General features: G+C 43.2%; 1 protein-coding gene across 4 annotated transcripts in view; it reads left to right on the top strand.

Moving 5' to 3' along the window:
- Positions 1 to 20829, top strand: part of COL8A1 (collagen type VIII alpha 1 chain) — a 190607-nt gene that overhangs the window by 155052 nt on the left and 14726 nt on the right. For all 4 annotated transcript variants that reach the window (XM_069761005.1, XM_069761003.1, XM_069761004.1 and 1 more), the window contains one exon: positions 20352 to 20643. In XM_069761005.1, coding sequence (XP_069617106.1) covers positions 20355 to 20643 — 289 coding nt within the window. In that variant the 5' untranslated portion in view covers positions 20352 to 20354. The remainder of the gene's footprint in view (positions 1 to 20351; positions 20644 to 20829) is intronic.

The raw sequence follows: 20829 nt of genomic DNA, 5'->3' as shown, positions 1-20829 counted from the left end.
TTTATACTTTCTACACTAGTGTAGTCCCATGGAGATGCTGTTCCCAGAAACTATTCCGCTTGTAAATTTCATTAATCATACTGGTTATTTCAGCTGCTTCTTAGTAAAGGAATTTTGGAAGAATAAATTGATGTTTCTTGACTTGGATTAAGTGCAGAACTCATTTATCTTCAAAGAAAAACTTGTGCATTAAAGAGTAATATCTACTGTAGAGTAAATTCGGCCACTCTTCATGCCCACAGAGCTGCATCCCTATGACAGAGTGTATAAAACCCGAGTGCATAAAAAATCGTTCTGAGTTTCATCCAGAAAAGTTCGATAAGTTTTTTCTCACTTGTTATCGGTGTACAATCCTTTTTTTAAAAAACTTAGCAGCTATTAGTAACTTTCAGAATCATTTGCAGTTTTCTATGTTACAGAATTGCAATGTTTCTGTACAAATCAGATGTTATACTGTGACTCAGTATTTATTTATTCAGATTTTTTTTTTTTTTACAAACCAATAGACTTGGGTGAGTATCATCCTACTTATGGAAGAAACTAATGCATCATGCAATTTTTCTTTCCACACGCAGATTTGGTCACTGACAAATATCATTCATCTGCTAGGTCTGAATGCCATCCATTTTTTTTTACAGGCAGCATTTGTACGGAAAAAATGGTCGTGTGAACAAGCCTTAAATGGGTTTTCCTACGAACAAAGTTAATTTTAATCAACATCTTAATGAATACATCTTGCAATAATAATAAGTTTCACAAATGTGTTTGAATAAAATTTCCTGATATGCCCCTGCTGTGTACTGTGTAAGGATAGTTTCACATTTGCGCCTATGTGCGCAGCGTATCATCTGCAACTGCAAAAACGCATGCAAACACATAACGCAATGTTTTTTATCCACATCAGATTACGCATGACGACAAAAAACCGCAGCGTTTCCATGCGTTTGTATATGCGCTTGCGCTTTTTATGCGCTTGCGCTTTTTATGCGCATGCATTTGATATTTCCAGGAGGGCGTGTCTCAATGGGTGTGTCTAAATCAGTTCCTGGACATGCACAGTCCAAAGTACGTAAGCGCATCGAACGCATGTGTACGCAAAGACATGCGTATGCATGCATTCCCATAGACAGTAATGCATTTTTTTAATGCAGTCATCCGCATGCCTGCGCATATTTGACGGAAATTTGCCACCTCAAAAATTCCAACATGGTGCGTTAGCCGCTCCCTGCCACACACCGTGAAAAAACGCATGCGTAAGCAAACACAGGCGAATGAATGCAAATGCATGTCCCTGCGTCTACAATGTTAAAGATAGGAAATCAAGACTCATGTGGATGTATGCTTCAGAAACGCTGTGGACACAACCACAGATGTGAAACCAGCCTAAGGCCTCCTTCTCACGTCCTGGTGATTCCTGTACAGGAAAAACCAGCACTGTGAGATCGGTTGTCCGTGAAATCAACGCGACCAGGAGACAATTATGGGAGTTGTATTCAGCAGTTTCTGTGTCCATCCTGTGTAAAATAAAAAATAAAAAACGTTGTGGGCTCCTGCACAATTTTCATAACAAGCATAGGGAAAGCCAGCGGCTGGGCGCTGATATTAATAATTTGAGAGAGAGATCCCAGAATGGAAAACGCATGCTTAACACATGCTTAGTTTAAAAAAATGGAATCCGTCGCCTGATGCCGTCATTTGACGGACCTGGCACCATAGGGTTCCATTATAGCAAATGACGGACGGCAACGGATCCATTGCTATCCTTTTTTTCGACTGACACAAAAAACGTTATTATGTCCATTTTCTCCGGCCGCCGGAAATACAATTTTCGATGAATCCGGCGAAAAACGGATGAAACGTGAGACCATCCATCGCAAACCGTCACTAATACAAGTCTAAGAGAAAAACATATCCGGCGGCAACTTTTGCCGGATCGGTTTTTTTTTTAATTCGCCGGATTGTGCCTGCCGCCAAAAAAACTGATGTGTGAAAGCAGCCTTAGCCTTTCATGGTGAATTCACAGCAGATCCCAGAAAAAAATGACATATGGTCCCACTATAAATTCAAACCGGCAAAGGCTAAACACTACAAATTTATTGGGCATGTCCAATAGCTGTAGAATAGAAGAAACAGATGTTACACATGTCAAGATGCAAACTCAATGCTGTAAAAATCAGCCAAAGCAATCATGTACCGCTGCGCACGCTCATGAGCAAATATAATTACCAAGAACCATCGAGCAGGATTGCGGAGAAGACAGCATACAGCGACCATTTCTTATTATCAGGAGATGGAGAGTCTTCCATTTCTGTAAATGTTCTTTAGGGACATTTTGTGATTTACATGAGTTGCTACCTTTTAGTCATTTTGGCTGATCATCCATTCTTTGAAAAATTTAATGTTTCAGATTTTCTCCATTTTTAAATAACGTGAAATCTCTTGGAGTCGTGGAGTCTTATAAACATATTTCTACTCTTTTCCAAACTGATATATTTAAAATAACTTTTTTTCATCCTTTTTGACCTGCACACAAAACAAGAAATCCCCCAAATCATCTGAATTACAGCAGTTCGACTTTGAATTATGGCCTTGATTCCGTGGCGTAACTTGAAGCTAAGAGGCCCTAATGCAAAAGCTCCAACTGGGTCCACATTTACTGCAAGTCTTTAACCCCTTCATGACCTTGGGATTTTTCGTTTTTCCGTGTTCATTTTTCACTCCTCTCCTTCCCAGAGCCATAACTTTTTTATTTTTCCGTCAATTTGGCCATGTCAGGGCTTATTTTTTGCGGGACGAGTTGTACTTTTGAACGACATCATTGGTTTTAGCATGTCATGTACTAGAAAACGGGAAAAAAATTCCAAGTGTGGTGAAATTGCAAAAAAAGTGCAATCCCATACTTGTTTTTTGTTTGGCTTTTTTGCTAGGTTCACTAAATGCTAAAACTGATCTGCCATTATGATTCTCCAGGTCAGTACGAGTTTATAGACACCTAACATGTCTAGGTTATTTTTTACCTAAGTGGTGAAAAAAAATTCCAAACTTTGCTAAAAAAAAAAAAAAAAAATGGCGCCATTTTCCGATACCCGTAGCGTCTCCATTTTTCATGATCTGGGGTCGGTTGAGGGCTTATTTTTTGTGTGCCGACATGACATTTTTAATGATAGCAATTTGGTGCTGGTACGTTCTTTTGATCGCCCGTTATTGCATTTTAATGCAATGTCGCGGCGACCAAAAAAACATAATTCTGGCGTTTTGCATTTTTTTCTCACTACGCCGTTTAGTGATCAGGTTAATGCTTTTTTTTAATTGATAGATCGGGCGATTCTGAGCGCGGCGATACCAAATATATGTAGATTTGATTTTTTTTTTTATTCATTTATTTTGATTGGGGCGAAAGGGGGGTGATTTAAACTTTTATATTTTTTTTATTTTTTTCACATTTTTTTTAACTTTTTTTTTTTTTACTTTTGCCATGCTTCAATAGCCTCCATGGGAGGCTAGAAGCTGGCACAGCACGATCGGCTCTGCTACATAGCAGCGATCTGCTGATCGCTGCTATGTAGCAGAAATGGAGGTGTGCTGTGAGCGCCGACCACAAGGTGGCGCTCACAGCTGCCGAGGATCAGTAACCATAGAGGTCTCAAGGACCTCTATGGTTACTATTCTGAAGCATCGCCGACCCCCGATCATGTGACGGGGGTCGGCGATGACGTCATTTCCGGCCGCCCGGCCGGAAATGGTAGTTAAATGCCGCTGTCTGCGATTGACAGTGGCATTTAACTAGTTAATAGGTGCGGGCAGATCGCGATTCTGCCCGCGCCTATTACGGGCACATGTCAGCTGTTCAAAACAGCTGACATGTCCCGGCTTTGATGCGGGCTCACTGCGGAGCCCTGCATCAAAGCAGGGGATCTGACCTCGGACGTACTATCCCGTCCGAGGTCAGAAAGGGGTTAATAGTATTGCTCTTTTCATACAGGGAAAAGGGACTTTTTGGGCCCGGGTGCTATTGCAATTCCTTTGCACCTATTGTAGCTAGGCCCCTGCCTCAATTCATTAGGACACTACACATGCATAAATAAAATGCAGGAATACAATGCACCAAATTCATTAAGAGGCACACATCACTGAAAAGGGATATATAGGCCTGTGGATGAAGTCTGCAGTCACGCTGTGTGACTGTAGACTTGTGAATACTCACAAGGTGCACAATGTGCTGTCAGGATTCTCCAGAGCTGGGAGTTGGCAGTTATGTTACCTCAATTATGCGATTTGCATACTTCCAGCCACATTTCAACTAGACGTGTCTGGCCTCTCTCAATTCACTTGTATTGATAGAGGCCGCGTACATCTAGTCGGCATGTGACCTCATGTATGCATCTCTCATACTTGCAGTCACGCAATCGTCCACTCCCAGAGCTGGAGAACCCCAACAGCACACAGATAGTGTGCCGTGAGGATTCACAAGTATTTAACCCAAACCTGGACAACCCCATTAACGAATTTATTGCATCTTATCAAAGTTAAACAGATTTTAAGCAAATCTGGTGATTTAAAAAAAAAAAAAATTCCATATCACATTTTATGGTAAAAAAATATTCTCTCTTGCCACTAAGCCTAATATTAGGCTGTTCTGTGCAGACCACTTTTCAGTAAATATCTCATTATCATCACAAGGCAGCATCACAATGTCAGTTATCATGTATATATTGATAACACAGGATCCTTCATTCATAATAAGTGATAGTCACAGCTCACCTCGCTCTCAGGGCTGCCACAAGGAATTTCGGGGCCCCATACTGGCAAAATTTTCCATTCCTGCCCCATTGTTTCTATTCCTGCCCCAGTGTCTCCATTCCTACCCCAGTGTTTACATTCCTGCATCCTGTGTCTCCATTCCTGCCCCAGTGTTTACATTCCTGCCCCCAGTGTTTACATTCCTGCCCCCCGGTGTTTACATTCCTGCATCCTGGGTCTCCATTCCTGCCCTGGGCCGGCTTCAATAAATTTTCACAGTGATCTGCTGTGAAGACACTGTGCATGAACTGCGGTGACCTCATCACTGGCATTTTCCCACGGTCCAGAGGTCAACGCAGTTCAGCATGGGAGCACAGCCTCAGTGACGTCACTGAGGCTCCGCTCACAGCAGCTCATTCACCAGTGGTTTTCAGCTGGGACGGTGGAAATCTTGGCACCATCCTGGTTGAAAACTAATTATCCCCCAGACATGGATTACAGCGTGGGACAGAACGACTGACTGGTATGGTATATTAGTGCTTTTTTATTTTACTTTTATTACAGGTGACCGAGGGCTTCGATGGAGTTAGGTGAGGTCGTAAGTATGGTTTAATTAAGAAAATTAAGAGAGCGTTTGTGTTTCTTTCGATTAATGGACTTTTTTCTGGGTGTCAGTGTTTTCTTACAATGCGACTATGGGGTTAGTAAAGGGGGTGTCTTATTGACGCCTCTCCATTACTAACCTTGGGGCTTGACGGTGACATCAACCCCCCAACAATTACCCCACTTGCCACCGCTACAGGGCAAGTAGGAAGAGCAAGGCTAAGTGCCAGAATTGGCGCATCTTATAGATGCACCTTTTCTGGGATGCCTGAGAGCTGATGTTTTTAGCCAGGGGGGCCTGTATCAATGGCCCCTTCCTAGGCTGTTGATATCAGCCTGCAGCTGTCTGCATAGCCTTTGCTGGTTATTAATTATGGGAGACTCCACGTCATTTTTTGGGGTTCCCCATTTTAATAGCCAGTAAAGGCTAAGTATGCAGCTGTGAGCTGATATTATTAGCCTGGAAAGCTCCAAGGGTATTACCCCCTTCCCAGGCTATAAACATCTGCCCCCAGTCATCTGTTTTCCCTCTGCTGGTTACGAAAATTACGTGGGAGCCCACGCCATTTTTTTCCTAAAAATAATCTTTTATTAATTAAATACATGTACAGTTAGCTGCACACACACTGTACTAATTGTATTTGTCACTGACATCTATATATCTACCTATTCTACAGTATATGTATTTACTGTATGTAATCCATCCCTTCTATCCTGTTGGCTCCTGCAGTGATTTCACAGAACACGGCAGATGATTTACCGTTTTTTTTTCTATCTATCTCTCTATGCAATATAAATACACACATATATATATATATGTGTGTGTGTGTCACTGACATATATACTGTATATACATCTATTCTATGTATATACATCTATTCTATCTATTCTACCTTGTCACTCTGTGGCTATACTGAATGCGGCAGATGATTTGATGATTTGCCAGCTTTTCTATCTGTCTGTTTGTCTATCTAATATATACAGTGGGGAAAAAAAGTATTTAGTCAGCGACCAATTGTGCAAGTTCTGCCACTTAAAAAGATGAGAGTGGCCGGTAATTGACATCATAGTTAGATGACAACTATGGGAGTCAAAATGAGAAACAAATCCAGAAAAATCACCTTGTCTGATTTGGCAAGATTTATTTTACAAATTATGGTGTAAAATAAGTATTTGGTTATTAATAAAAGTTCATCTCAATTTTTTTTTAATATATTTTGTTGGCAATGACAGTGGTCAAACATTTTCTGTAAGTCTTCACAAGGTTGGCACACACTGTTGGTGGTATGTTGGCCCATTCCTCCATGCAGATCTCTTCTGGAGCAGTGATGTTTTGGGCTTGTCACTTTCAACTCCCCCCAAAGGTTTTCTATGGGATTGAAATCTGCAGGGAAAGTAGGAAGAGCGGGGCTAAGTTCCAGAATTGGCGCATCTTATAGATGCACCTTTTCTGGGATGCCCGAGAGCTGATGTTTTTAGCTAGGGGGCCTGTATCTATGGCCCCCTCCTAGGCTGCTGATATCAGCCTGCAGCTGTCTGCATAGCCTTTGCTGATCATTGATTAAGGGGGGGGGGGGGGGGCTCCACGTCATTTTTTTGGGGGTTCCCCATTTTAATAGCCAGCAAAGGCTAAGTATACAGCTGTGAGCTGATATTTTTAGCCTGGAAAGCTCCATGGGTATTACCCCCTTCCCAGGCTATAAACATCTGCCCCCAGTCATCTGCTTTTCCTCTGCTGATTACGAAAATTACATGGGAGCCCACGCCATTTTTTCCTAAAAATAATCTTTTATTAATTAAATACATGTACAGTAAGCTGCACACACACTGTACTAATTGTATTTGTCACGGACATCTATATATCTACCTATTCTACAGTATATGTATTTACTTTATGTAATCCATCTCTTCTATCCTGTCGGCTCCTGCAGTGAATTCACATAACACGGCAGATGATTTACCGGCTTTTTTTCTATCTATCTCTCTATGCAATATAAATACACACATATATATATATATATATATATATATATATATATATGTATATGTATATATATATATATATATATACATATATATATATATATATATATATATATGTGTGTGTGTCACTGACATATATACTGTATATGCATCTATTCTATGTGTATATATCTATTCTACCTTGTCATTCTGTGGCTATACCTTATGCGGCATATGATTTGATCATTTGCCGGCTTTTCTATCTGTCTGTTTGTCTATCTATCTAATATATACAGTGTGGAAAAAAAGTATTTAGTCAGCGACCAATTGTGCAAGTTCTGCCACTTAAAAAGATGAGAGTGGCCTGTAATTGACATCATAGTTAGACGACAACTAAGAGTCAAAATGAGAAACAAATCCAGAAAAATCACCTTGTCTGGTTTGGCAAGATTTATTTTACAAATGATGGTGTAAACTAAGTATTTGGTCATTAACAAAAGTTCATCTGAATATTTTTTTATATATCTTTTGTTGGCAATGACAGTGGTCAAACGTTTTCTGTAAGTCTTCTCAAAGTTGGCACACACTGTTGGTGGTATGTTGGCCCATTCCTCCATGCAGATCTCTTCTGGAGCAGTAATGTTTTAGGCCTGTCACTGGGCAACACAGACTTTCAACTCCCCCCAAAGGTTTTCTGTGGGGTTGAGATCTGGAGACTGGCTAGGCCACTCCAGGACCTTCATATGCTTCTTAAGAAGCCACTCCTTCATTGCCCTGGCAGTGTGCTTGGGATCATTATCATGCTGAAAGACCCATCCCCTTGCTGATGGAAGGAGGTTTGCACTCAAAATCTCACAATACATGGCCCCATTCATTATTTCATGTAAATGGATCAGTCGTCCTGGTCCCTTTGCAGAGAAACAGCCTCAAAGCATTATGTTGCCACCCCCATGCTTCACAGTAGGTATGGTATTCTTTGGATGCAACTCAGCATTCTGTCTACTCCAGCCATGACGAGTTTTGTTTCTACCAAACAGTTTTACTTTGGCTTCATCAGACCATATGACATTCTCCCAATACTCTTCTGGATAATCCAAATACTCACTAGCAAACTTCAAACGGGCCCAGAAATGTACTGGCTTAAGCAGGGGGTTACATCTGGCACTGCAGGATCTGAGTCCCTGGCTGCTTATTGTGTAACTGATGGTAGACTTTGTTACGCTGGTCTCAGCTCTATGCAGGTAATTCACTAGGTCCCCCGTGTGGTTCTGGGATTTTTTTCTCCCTGTTCTTGTGATCATTTTGACCCCATGGGGTGCGATCTTGTGTGGAACCCCAGATCGAGGCAGATTATCAGTGGTTTTGTATGTCTTCCATTTTCTTATTATTGCTCCCACAGTTGATTTCACCACACCAAGCTGCTTGCCTATTGCAGATTCAGTCTTCCCAGCCTGGTGCCGAGCTACAATTTTGTTTCTGTGTCCTTCGACAGCTCTTTGATCTTCTTCACCATAGTGGAATTTGGAGTGTGACTGTTTGATGTGGTGGACAGGTGTCTTTTATACTGATAACAAGTTGTTATGATCTGGTGGCCTAGGAGCAGCATGAGACGGACTCTGGAGAAGGTGGTCCCTGTACTGACCGCAAACCCCGAACCTAGCAGCGCAAGTAGAAGTAGCCGTGGGGGGTACCTAACACTCCCTAGACCCCTCGGCACAGCCTAAGATCTAACTACCCCTAAAGACAGAAACAGGAAACCTATCTTGCCTCAGAGAAAATCCCCAAAGGATAGATAGCCCCCCCACAAATATTGACTGTGAGAGGAGAAGGAAATAACATACGCAGATATGAAATCAGATTTTAGCATAGGAGGCCATACTAGCTAAAAAGAAAAAATAGAACAGAGTACTATGCGGTCAGTATAAAAACACTAGAAAATATCCACCGAAGAAAATACGGATCACCACATCTGACTAAAGACATGGGGGGGGGGAATATATCTGCATCTCCAGAGAAATAGCTAGGCTGCAAAAAATCCTTCACAGACTAAGCTGGACAAGACAAAAACATGAAAAAGCACAGAACTATAAGGTCCACTGCAGGTGGACAGCAAAAACAAAGCCAGGACTTATCTTTGTAGAAAAGCACAGCAAACTGGAGAGACCAGCAGGGAAGTGAATCCTTCCAGAACAATGGACGACTGGCACTGACTAAAGGATCCTGCAAAGCTATATACCCCAGTCAGTTTTGCAATTAGTAGATACACCTGTCCACTCCTGCAGTCCAGGCACAACTGCATTACCCTCTACAACCACCGGAGGGAGCCCAAAAGCTGAATTCACAACAGTACCCCCCCTTGAGGAGGGGTCACCGAACCCTCACCAGAGCCCCCAGGCCGATCAGGATGATCCCGATGAAAGGCACGAACCAAATCAACGGCATGGACATCAGAGCCAGAAACCCAAGAATTATCCTCCTGGCCATAACCCTTCCATTTGACAAGGTACTGAAGCTTCCGCCTCGAAAAACGGGAATCCAAAATCTTCTCAACAACATATTCCAACTCCCCATCGACCAACACAGGGGCCGGAGGATCAACAGAGGGAACAACGGGCTCCACATATTTCCGCAACACAGATCTATGGAAGACATTATGAATAGCAAAACAGGCCGGAAGCACCAGGCGAAAGGACACCAGATTAATAATCTCAGAAATCCTATAAGGACCAATAAATCGAGGCTTAAACTTAGGGGAAGAAACCTTCATAGGAACATGACGGGAAGATAACCAAACCAGATCACCAACCCGAAGCCGGGAACCAACACACCGACGGCGGTTAGCAAAACGCTGAGCCTCCTCCTGAGACAGCACCAAATTGTCCACCACATAAGCCCAAATCTGCTGCAACCTGTCGACCACAGAATCCACACCAGGAAGGTCAGAAGGCTCAACCTGCCCAGAAGAAAAACGAGGATGAAAACCAAAATTACAAAAAAAGGCGAAACCAAAGTAGCCGAACTAGCCCGATTATTAAGGGCAAACTCGGCCAATGGCAAAAAAGCCACCCAATCATCTTGATCAGCAGACACAAAGCATCTCAAATAGGTCTCCAAGGTCTGATTAGTTCGCTCAGTCTGGCCATTTGTCTGAGGATGAAATGCAGAGGAAAAAGACAAATCAATGCCCAGCTTGGCACAAAAGGCCCGCCAAAACCTGGAAACAAACTGGGAACCTCTGTCGGACACAATATTCTCCGGAATACCATGCCAACGCACCACATGCTGAAAAAACAACGGAACCAAATCAGAAGAAGAAGGCAATTTAGGCAAAGGCACCAAACTAACCATCTTAGAAAATCGGTCACAGACAACCCAGATAACCGACATTCTTTGGGAAACAGGAAGATCGGAAATAAAATCCATAGAAATATGCGTCCAAGGTCTCTCAGGAATCGGCAATGGCAAAAGCAACCCACTAGTGCGGGAACAGCAAGGCTTAGCCCGCGCACAAATACCACAGGACTGCACAAAAGAACGTATATCCCGTGACAAAGAAGGCCACCAAAAGGACCTACTAACCAAATCTCTGTTACCAAAAATCCCAGGATGGCCAGCCAACACAGAACAATGAACCTCAGAAATCACTTTACTAGTCCATCTATCAGGAACAAACAGTTTCCCCACAGGACAGCGGTCAGGCTTATCAGCCTGAAATTCCTGAAGAACCCGTCGCAAATCAGGGGAGATGGCAGAAAGAATCACCCCTTCCTTCAAAATGCCGACCGGCTCAAGAACCCTAGGGGAATCAGGAAAAAAACTCCTAGAGAGGGCATCCGCCTTAACATTCTTAGTACCAGGAATGTACGAGACCACAAAATCAAAACGGGGGAAAAACAGGGACCATCGAGCCTGTCTAGGATTCAGCTGTTTGGCAGACTCGAGGTAAATCAGATGCTTATGATCGGTCAGGACCACAATACGGTGCTTGGCCCCCTCAAGCCAATGTCGCCACTCCTCAAATGCCCACTTCATAGCCAACAACTCCCGATTGCCGACATCATAATTGCGTTCCGCAGGCGAAAACTTCCGAGAAAAGAAGGCACACGGTTTCATCAAGGAACCATCAGAATTCCTCTGAGACAAAACGGCCCCTGCCCCAATCTCAGACGCGTCAACCTCAACCTGAAATGGAAGAGAAACATCTGGCTGACGCAACACAGGGACAGAAGTAAATCGGCGTTTAAGCTCCTGAAAGGCAGAAACAGCCGCGGAGGACCAATTCGTCACATCAGCGCCTTTCTTGGTCAAATCGGTTAGAGGTTTAACCACACTGGAGAAGTTGGCAATGAAACGACGATAAAAATTAGCAAAGCCCAAGAATTTCTGAAGGCTCTTCACAGATGTGGGCTGAATCCAATCATGAATGGCCTGAACCTTAACCGGATCCATTTCTATAGATGAGGGAGAAAAAATGAAACCCAAAAAAGAAACCTTCTGCACTCCAAAGAGACACTTTGACCCCTTCACAAACAAAGCATTATTACGGAGGATCTGAAATACCATCCTGACCTGTTTCACATGAGACTCCCAATCATTGGAAAAAAATCAAAATATCATCCAAATATACAACCATGAATTTATCAAGATAACTCCGAAAGATATCATGCATGAAGGATTGGAACACAGATGGGGCATTAGAGAGTCCGAATGGCATCACAAGGTATTCAAAATGGCCTTCAGGCGTATTAAATGCAGTTTTCCATTCGTCACCCTGCTTGATACGAATAAGATTATATGCCCCTCGAAGGTCAATCTTAGTAAACCAGCTAGACCCCTTAATCCTAGCAAACAAATCAGTAAGCAAAGGCAAGGGATATTGAAATTTAACCGTGATCTTATTCAAGAGGCGATAATCAATACAGGATCTCAAGGAGCCATCCTTCTTGGCAACAAAAAAGAACCCCGCTCCCAACGGTGAAGAAGATGGCCGAATATGCCCTTTCTTCAAAGACTCCTTAATATAGCTCCGCATGGCGGTATGTTCTGGCACAGACAGGTTGAAAAGTCAGCCCTTAGGGAAATTACAACCTGGAATCAAGTCAATAGCACAATCACAGTCCCTATGCGGTCAGTATAAAAACACTAGAAAATATCCACCGCAGAAAATACGGATCACCACATCTGACTAAAGACTTGGGGGTATATCTGCATCTCCAGAGAAATAGCTAGGCTGCAAAAAATCCTTCACAGACTAAGCTGGACAAGACAAAAACATGAAAAAGCACAGAACTATAAGGTCCACTGCAGGTGGACAGCAAAAACAAAGCCAGGACTTATCTTTGTAGAAAAGCACAGCAAACTGGAGAGACCAGCAGGGAAGTGAATCCTTCCAGAACAATGGACGACTGGCACTGACTAAAGGATCCTGCAAAGCTATATACCCCAGTCAGTTTTGCAATTAGTAGATACACCTGTCCACTCCTGCAGTCCAGGCACAACTGCATTACCCTCTACAACCACCGGAGGGAGCCCAAAAACTGAATTCACAACAGGTGCCATTACAAGAGGTAATGAGTGGAGGACAGAGGAGTCTCTTAAAGAAGAAGGTCTGTGAGAGCCAGAAATCTTGTATGTTTTTAGGTGACCAAATACTTATTTTTCACCATAGTTTTCAAAATAAATCAGACAAAGTGATTTTCTGGATTTGTTTTCTCATTTTGACTCTCATAGTTGTGGTCTACCTATGATGTCAATTTCAGGCCTCTCTCATCTTTTAAAGTGGGAGAGCTTGCACAATTGGTGGCTGACTGAATACTTTTTTCCCCACTGTATTTATGGCATCATTTGTAGTTATTATCAAGTGTGTGTGCATTATACAGGCAGCCTAGGTGATAGCTATGGGCTAACGATGATTCTGAGAAAGGTAAGGAATCAACCCAGAACTACACGGGAGAACCTCTTCAATGACCTGAAGAGAGCTGGGACCACAGTCTCAAACATTACATGTTTGGAAAAAGAAGAAGGATGAGTAGAACTCCAAAAACACTGTCCCAACTGTGAAGCTTGTTGAGGGGAAAATCATACTTTGGGGGTCGTTTTCTGCAAAGGGGACAGGACAACTGCACCGTCTTGAAAGGAGGATGGATGAGGTCGTGTATCATGAGATTTTGGCCAACAACCTCCTTCCCTCGGTAAGAGCATTGAAGATGGGTCGTGGCTGGGTCTTCCAGCATGACAATGACCCGAAACACACAGCCAAGGCAACTATGGAGTGGCTCTGTAAGGTGCATTTCAAGGCCCTGGAGTGGCCTAGCCAGTCTCCAGACCTGAACCCAATAGAAAATCTTTGGAGGGAGCTAAAACTCATTGTTGCACAGAGACAACCCCGATATCTGAAAGATCTGGAGAGGGAGTGGGCCAAAATAACTGCTGCAGTTTATGGAAACTTGGTCAAGAACTACAGGAAACATCTTACCTCTGTAATTGCAAACAGAGGTTTCTGTACCAAATATTAAGTTCTGTTTTTATATTGTATCAAATGCTTATTTCATGCAGTAAAATACAAATTAAGTATATAAACATCATACAATGTGATTTTCTGGATTTTTTTAAGATTCTGTCTCTCACAGTTGAAGTGTACCTACGATAAAAATTACAGAACTCTCCATTCTTTCTATGTGAGAAAAAGTCAAAATCGGCAGTGTATCAAATACTTATTTTCCCCACTGTACATATTAGATAATGCAGGATTACCAATCACAATAAGTGATGCCACAGCTTCCCCTTCCTTCACAATGATATTTGTCCAGATTAGAGAAAGTTTATACTTTTATACAAATATTTATATAAATATTTTATATTTATCAGTGTTTTTTCCAGATTTCGATTTCCACACCAGTCCCTGCCAGATCTGTGAAAGTGGATGATACATGGGCAGGATGGGTCACGGCGATGCCTATCTGACAAATTCTTAAAAATTTGCACCACTTTAGTTTCTGACTGGTGTCACATTTCTGTCGAGGCGCACGTCCCTGTAAGATGTGCCTAATTAATTAAATGCGGTGTCTCTCCAAATGAACTAGATGCATTTTACGGCACCACGCCTTTTAATTAAAATTTAAATCATTATGGGGCAATTGTGCGGCTCGGCAACCCAGTACATCCAGTCCCTGACCTTGCGAATAGCTGATTGGTGGGTGGTGCTGGGTGTCTATTCCACACCAATTAGATATTGATGACCTAGCTTAACCCCTTAGCGACCGCCGATACGCCTTTTAACGGCGGCCGCTAAGGGTACTTAAACCACAGCGCCGTTAATTAACGGCGCTGTGGAAAAAGTGTATAGCGCCCCCCACAGGCCGATTTTCTCCGGGGTCTCGGCTGCCGAGGGTAGCCGAGACCCCAGAGAACATGATTCGGGGGGTTTTTAACCCTCCCCGCATTTGCGATCGCCGGTAATTAACCGTTTACCGGCGATCGCAAAAAAAAAAAAAAAAAAAAAGCGATCTCTTTTTAATTTCTCTGTTCTCCGATGTGATCGCACATCGGAGGACAGAGAAAAGGGGTCCCAGGTGGCCCCCCAATACTCACCTAGCTCCCCCGATGCTCCTCGTGTCTCCCGGTGGGCGCCGCCATCTTCAAAATGGCGGGCGCATGCGCAGTGCGCCCGCCGGCCGGCACCGGGAGAATCTTTGGGGTCTCGGCTGCCTGGGGTAGCCGAGACCCCAAAGAGCATGATCGGGGGTCGGTTTTAGCGACCCCTGTTTTGCGATCGCCGGTAATTAACTGTTTACCGGCGACCGCCAAAAAAAAAAAAAAAAAGTAAAGTGTAATTCTCTGTCCTCTGATGTGATCGCACATCAGAGGACAGAGAAATAGGGGGATTCGGGGACCCTAGCATACTCACCTAGGTCCCTGGATCCTCTTGCTGCTCCTCCTGGCCGCCGGCAGAAGAACATGGCGGACGCATGCCCAGTGCGCCCGCCATCTGTCTCCATCTGCCGGCCGGCAGGAGAACAGCGGTTAGGGCTAAAATTAGGGTTAGGGTTAGGGGTAGGGTTAGGGGTAGGGTTAGGGTTAGGGGTAGGGTTAGGGTAGGGTTAGGGGTAGGGTTAGGGGTAGGGTTAGGGGTAGGGTTAGGGTTAGGGGGAGGGTTAGGGGTAGGGTTAGGGTTAGGGGTAGGGTTAGGGGTAGGGGTAGGGTAGGGTTAGGGTTAGGTTAGGGGTAGGGTTAGGGGTAGGGTTAGGGGTAGGGTTAGGGCTAGGGTTAGGTTAGGGGTAGGGTTACGGGTAGGGTTAGGTTAGGGGTAGGGTTACGGCTAGGGTTAGGTTAGGGGTAGGGTTAGGTTAGGGTTAGGGGTAGGGTTAGGTTAGGGGTAGGGTTGGGGCTAAATTTAGGGTTAGGGTTGGGGCTAAATTTAGGGTTAGGGTTGGGGCTAAATTTAGGGTTAGGCTTCTTTCACACTTACGTCGGTACGGGGCCGTCGCAATGCGTCGGCCCGACATACCGACGCACGTTGTGAAAATTGTGCACAACGTGGGCAGCAGCTGTAGTTTTTCAACGCATCCGCTGCCCAATCTATGTCCTGGGGAGGAGGGGGCGGAGTTACGGCCACGCATGCGCGGTCAGAAATGGCGGATGCGACGTACAAAAAAACGTTTCATTGAACGTTTTTTTGTGCCGACGCTCCGCCAAAACACAACTGATCCAGTGCACGACGGACGCGACGTGTGGCCATCCGTCACGATCCGTCGGCAATACTATGGGCAAAAAACGCATCCTGCGGGCACATTTGCAGGATCCGTTTCTTGTCCAAAACGACGGATTGCGACGGAATGCCAAACAACGCAAGTGTGAAAGTAGCCCTAGGGCTAGGGTTAGGGTTGGGGCTAAAGTTAGGGCTAGGGTTGGGGCTAAAGTTAGGGTTAGAGCTGGGATTAGGTTTAGGGTTTGGATTAGGGTTGGTATTAGGGTTAGGGTTGGCATTAGGGTTACGCTTGGGATTAGGGTTAGGTTTGGCATTAGGGTTAAGGTTAGGGTTGTGATTAGGGGTGTATTGGGATTAGGGTTAGGTTTGAGGTTAGGGTTGAGATTAGGATTAGGGGTGTGTTGGATTTAGGGTTTTGATTAGGGTTATGGTTAGGGTTGACATTAGGGTTGTTTTGGGGTAAGGGTTGTGATTATGGTTAGGGTTAGTGATTAGGATTATGGATCAGGTTGGGATTAGGGTTAGGGGTTGGAGCTAGAATTGGGGGGTTTCCACTGTTTAGGTACATCAGGGGGTCTCCAAACACGACAGCCAATTTTGCGCTCAAAAAGTCAAATGGTGTTCCCTCCCTTCTGAGCTCTGCCGTGCGCCCAAACAGTGGGTTACCCCCACATATGGGGCATCAGCGTACTCGGGATAAATTGGACAACAACTTCTGGGGTCCAATTTCTCTTGTTACCCTTGTGAAAATAAAAACTTGGGGGCTACAAAATCTTTTTTGTGAAAAAAAAAAATATTTTTTATTTTCACGACTCTGCATTCTAAACTTCTGTGAAGCACTTGGGCATTCAAAGTTCTCACCACACATCTAGATAAGTTCCTTGGGGGGTCTAGTTTCCAAAATGGGGTCACTTGTGGGGGGTTACTACAGTTTAGGTATATCAGGGGCTCTGCAATCGCAACATAATGCCCACAGACCATTCTATCAAAGTCTGCATTCCAAAAAGGCGCTCCTTCCCTTCCGAGCTCTGCCGTGCGCCCAAACAGTGGTTTACCCCCACATATGGCACATCAGCGTACTCGGGATAAATTGGACAACAACTATTGCAGTCCAATTTCTCCTGTTACCCTTGTGAAAATAAAAACTTGGGGGCTACAAAATCTTTTTTGTGAAAAAAAAAATATTTTTTATTTTCATGACTCTGCATTCTAAACTTCTGTGAAGCACTTGGGCATTCAAAGTTCTCACCACACATCTAGATAAGTTCCTTGGGGGGTCTAGTTTCCAAAATGGGGTCACTTGTGGAGGGTTTCTACTGGTTAGGTACATCAGGGGCTCTGCAAATGCAACATAATACCCGCAGACCATTCTATCAAAGTCTGCATTCCAAAACGGCGCTCCTTCCTTCCGAGCTCTGCCGTGCGCCCAAACAGTGGTTTACCCCCACATATGGGGTACCAGCATACTCAAGACAAATTGGACAACAACTTTTGGGGTCCAATTTCTCTTGTTACCCTTGTAAAAATAAAAACTTGGGGGCTACAATATCTTTTTTGTGGAAAAAAAAAATATTTTTTATTTTCACGGCTCTGCATTATAAACTTCTGTGAAGCACTTGGGCATTCAAGGTTCTCACCACACATCTAGATAAGTTCCATGGGGGGTCTAGTTTCCAAAATGGGGTCACTTGTGGGGGGTTACTACAGTTTAGGTATATCAGGGGCTCTGCAATCGCAACATAATGCCCACAGACCATTCTATCAAAGTCTGCATTCCAAAAAGGCGCTCCTTCCCTTCCGAGCTCTGCCGTGCGCCCAAACAGTGGTTTACCCCCACATATGGCACATCAGCGTACTCGGGATAAATTGGACAACAACTATTGCAGTCCAATTTCTCCTGTTACCCTTGTGAAAATAAAAACTTGGGGGCTACAAAATCTTTTTTGTGAAAAAAAAAATATTTTTTATTTTCATGACTCTGCATTCTAAACTTCTGTGAAGCACTTGGGCATTCAAAGTTCTCACCACACATCTAGATAAGTTCCTTGGGGGGTCTAGTTTCCAAAATGGGGTCACTTGTGGAGGGTTTCTACTGGTTAGGTACATCAGGGGCTCTGCAAATGCAACATAATACCCGCAGACCATTCTATCAAAGTCTGCATTCCAAAACGGCGCTCCTTCCTTCCGAGCTCTGCCGTGCGCCCAAACAGTGGTTTACCCCCACATATGGGGTACCAGCATACTCAAGACAAATTGGACAACAACTTTTGGGGTCCAATTTCTCTTGTTACCCTTGTAAAAATAAAAACTTGGGGGCTACAATATCTTTTTTGTGGAAAAAAAAAATATTTTTTATTTTCACGGCTCTGCATTATAAACTTCTGTGAAGCACTTGGGCATTCAAGGTTCTCACCACACATCTAGATAAGTTCCATGGGGGGTCTAGTTTCCAAAATGGGGTCACTTGTGGGGGATTTCTACTGTTTAGGCACATCAGGGGCTCTCCAAACGCGACATGGCGTCCGATCTCAATTCCAGCCAATTCTACATTGAAAAAGTAAAACGGCACTCCTTCTCTTCCAAGCTCTGCGGTGCGCCCTAACAGTGGTTTACCCCCACATATTGGGTATCAGCGTACTCAGGAGAAATTGCACAACAACTTTTGTGGTCTAATTTCTCCTGTTACCCTTGTGAAAATAAAAATTTGTGGGCAAAAAGATCATTTTTGTAGAAAAAATGCAATTTTTTTTTTTTCACGGCTCTACGTTATAAACTTCTGTGAAGCACATGGGGGTTCAAAGTGCTCGCCACACATCTAGATAAGTTCCTTAAGGGGTCTAGTTTCCAAAATGGTGTCACTTGTGGGGGGTTTCCACTGTTTAGGCACATCAGGGGCTCTCCAAACGCGACATGGCGTCCAATCTCAATTCCAGCCAATTCTACATTGAAAAAGTAAAACGGCGCTCCTTCACTTCCAAGCTCTGCGGTGTGCCCAAACAGTGGTTTACCCTCACATATGGGGTATCGACGTATTCAGGAGAAATCGCACAACAACTTTTGTGGTCTAATTTCTCCTGTTACCCTTGTGAAAATAAGAATTTGTGGGCAAAAAGATCATTTTTGTGTAAACAAAAGCGATTTTTTTATTTTCACGGCTCTACGTTATAAACTTCTGTGAAGCACTTGGGGGTTCAAAGTGCTCGCCACACATCTAGATAAGTTCCTTAAGGGGTCTAGTTTCCAAAATGGTGTCACTTGTGGGGGGTTTCCACTGTTTAGGCACATCAGGGGCTCTCTAAACGTGACATGGCGTCCGATCTCAATTCCAGCCAATTCTGCATTGAAAAAGTCAAACGGCGCTCCTTCACTTCTAAGTTCTGCGGTGCGCCCTAACAGTGGTTTACCCCCACATATGGGGTATTGGCGTATTCAGGAGAAATTGCATAACAAAATTTATGGTTACATTTCTGTTTTTACACTTGTGAAAATAAAAAAAATGGTTCTGAATTAAGATGTTTGCAAAAAAAAGTTAAATGTTCATTTTTTCCTTCCACATTGTTTCAGTTCCTGTGAAGCACGTAAAGGGTTAATAAACTTCTTGAATGTGGTTTTGAGAACCTTGAGGGGTGTAGTTTTTAGAATGGTGTCACACTTCATTATTTTCTATCATATAGACCCCTCAAAATGACTTCAAATGTGATGTGGTCCCTAAAAAAAAATGGTGTTGTAAAAATGAGAAATTGCTGGTCAACTTTTAACCCTTATAACTCCCTAACAAAAAAAAAATTTGTTTCCAAAATTGTGCTGATGTAAAGTAGACATGTGGGAAATGTTATTTATTAACTATTTTTCGTGACATATCTCTCTGATTTAAGGGCATAAAAATACAAAGTTTGAAAATTGCAAAATTTTAAAAATTGTCGCCATATTTCCGTTTTTTTCATAAATAATCGCAAGTAATATCGAAGAAATGTTACCACTAACATGAAGTACAATATGTCACGAAAAAACAATCTCAGAATCAGCGGGATCCGTTGAAGAGTTCCAGAGTTATAACCTCATAAAGTGACAGTGGTCAGAATTGCAAAAATTGGCTCGGTCATTAAGTACCAAATTGGCTCTGTCACTAAGGGGTTAAGGATAGGACATCAATATAAAAGTCCTGGACAACACATTTAAGTGATTATAGAAAAAACTACATTGATAAAGACCAGATTTCATCATTTAGAAAAATCATTGCTTTATGTACAGTGCTTTGTGACTGAAGATTGTACATTGACAAATTTATGATTGTTATGTTTTTTGTCAAGCTCATATCTGCCAACTTCTTGTATTTTAGGTTATGGCGCTTCCACTCAATCCCGTAGAAAGACTCCCGTTGTTATCAGTTATACTTCTTAGTCTGCTGCGTTATGGCAATGGAGGTGGCTACTATGGAATGAAACCATTACCTCCACAGATTCCTCAATACCAGCCCATGGGGCAGCAAATGCATCACATGCCGATGGGAAAAGATGGCACACCAATGGGACATATTGGAAAGGAGAAGGCACACATGCCGCATTATGGAAAGGACATACCTCAAATGCCAATGTTTGGCAAAGATATGATGCAAAGAAAAGATGGAAAAGGTATTTATATTCTGAAAGTTAAAGGATTCCTATCACCATAAATATGTAATGTTATAACTGGCGTAAATGCCGCTGTTCTCCTGAATCTGGTGTTGCTGTTTTTTACAAGTGCCTCTTCATTCCTGAGATGGGCCCCCCTCTTCCCTTTATATAAATCTAGCATTTTTGAGCCAACTGGGTGTGGTT

This window comes from Ranitomeya imitator, chromosome 3 (genome assembly GCF_032444005.1).
Source record: "Ranitomeya imitator isolate aRanImi1 chromosome 3, aRanImi1.pri, whole genome shotgun sequence".
Taxonomy (NCBI): Eukaryota; Metazoa; Chordata; class Amphibia; order Anura; family Dendrobatidae; genus Ranitomeya; species Ranitomeya imitator.
Note: the sequence above shows the minus strand (reverse complement) of the source record. Positions and strands in the feature narration are given on the sequence as shown.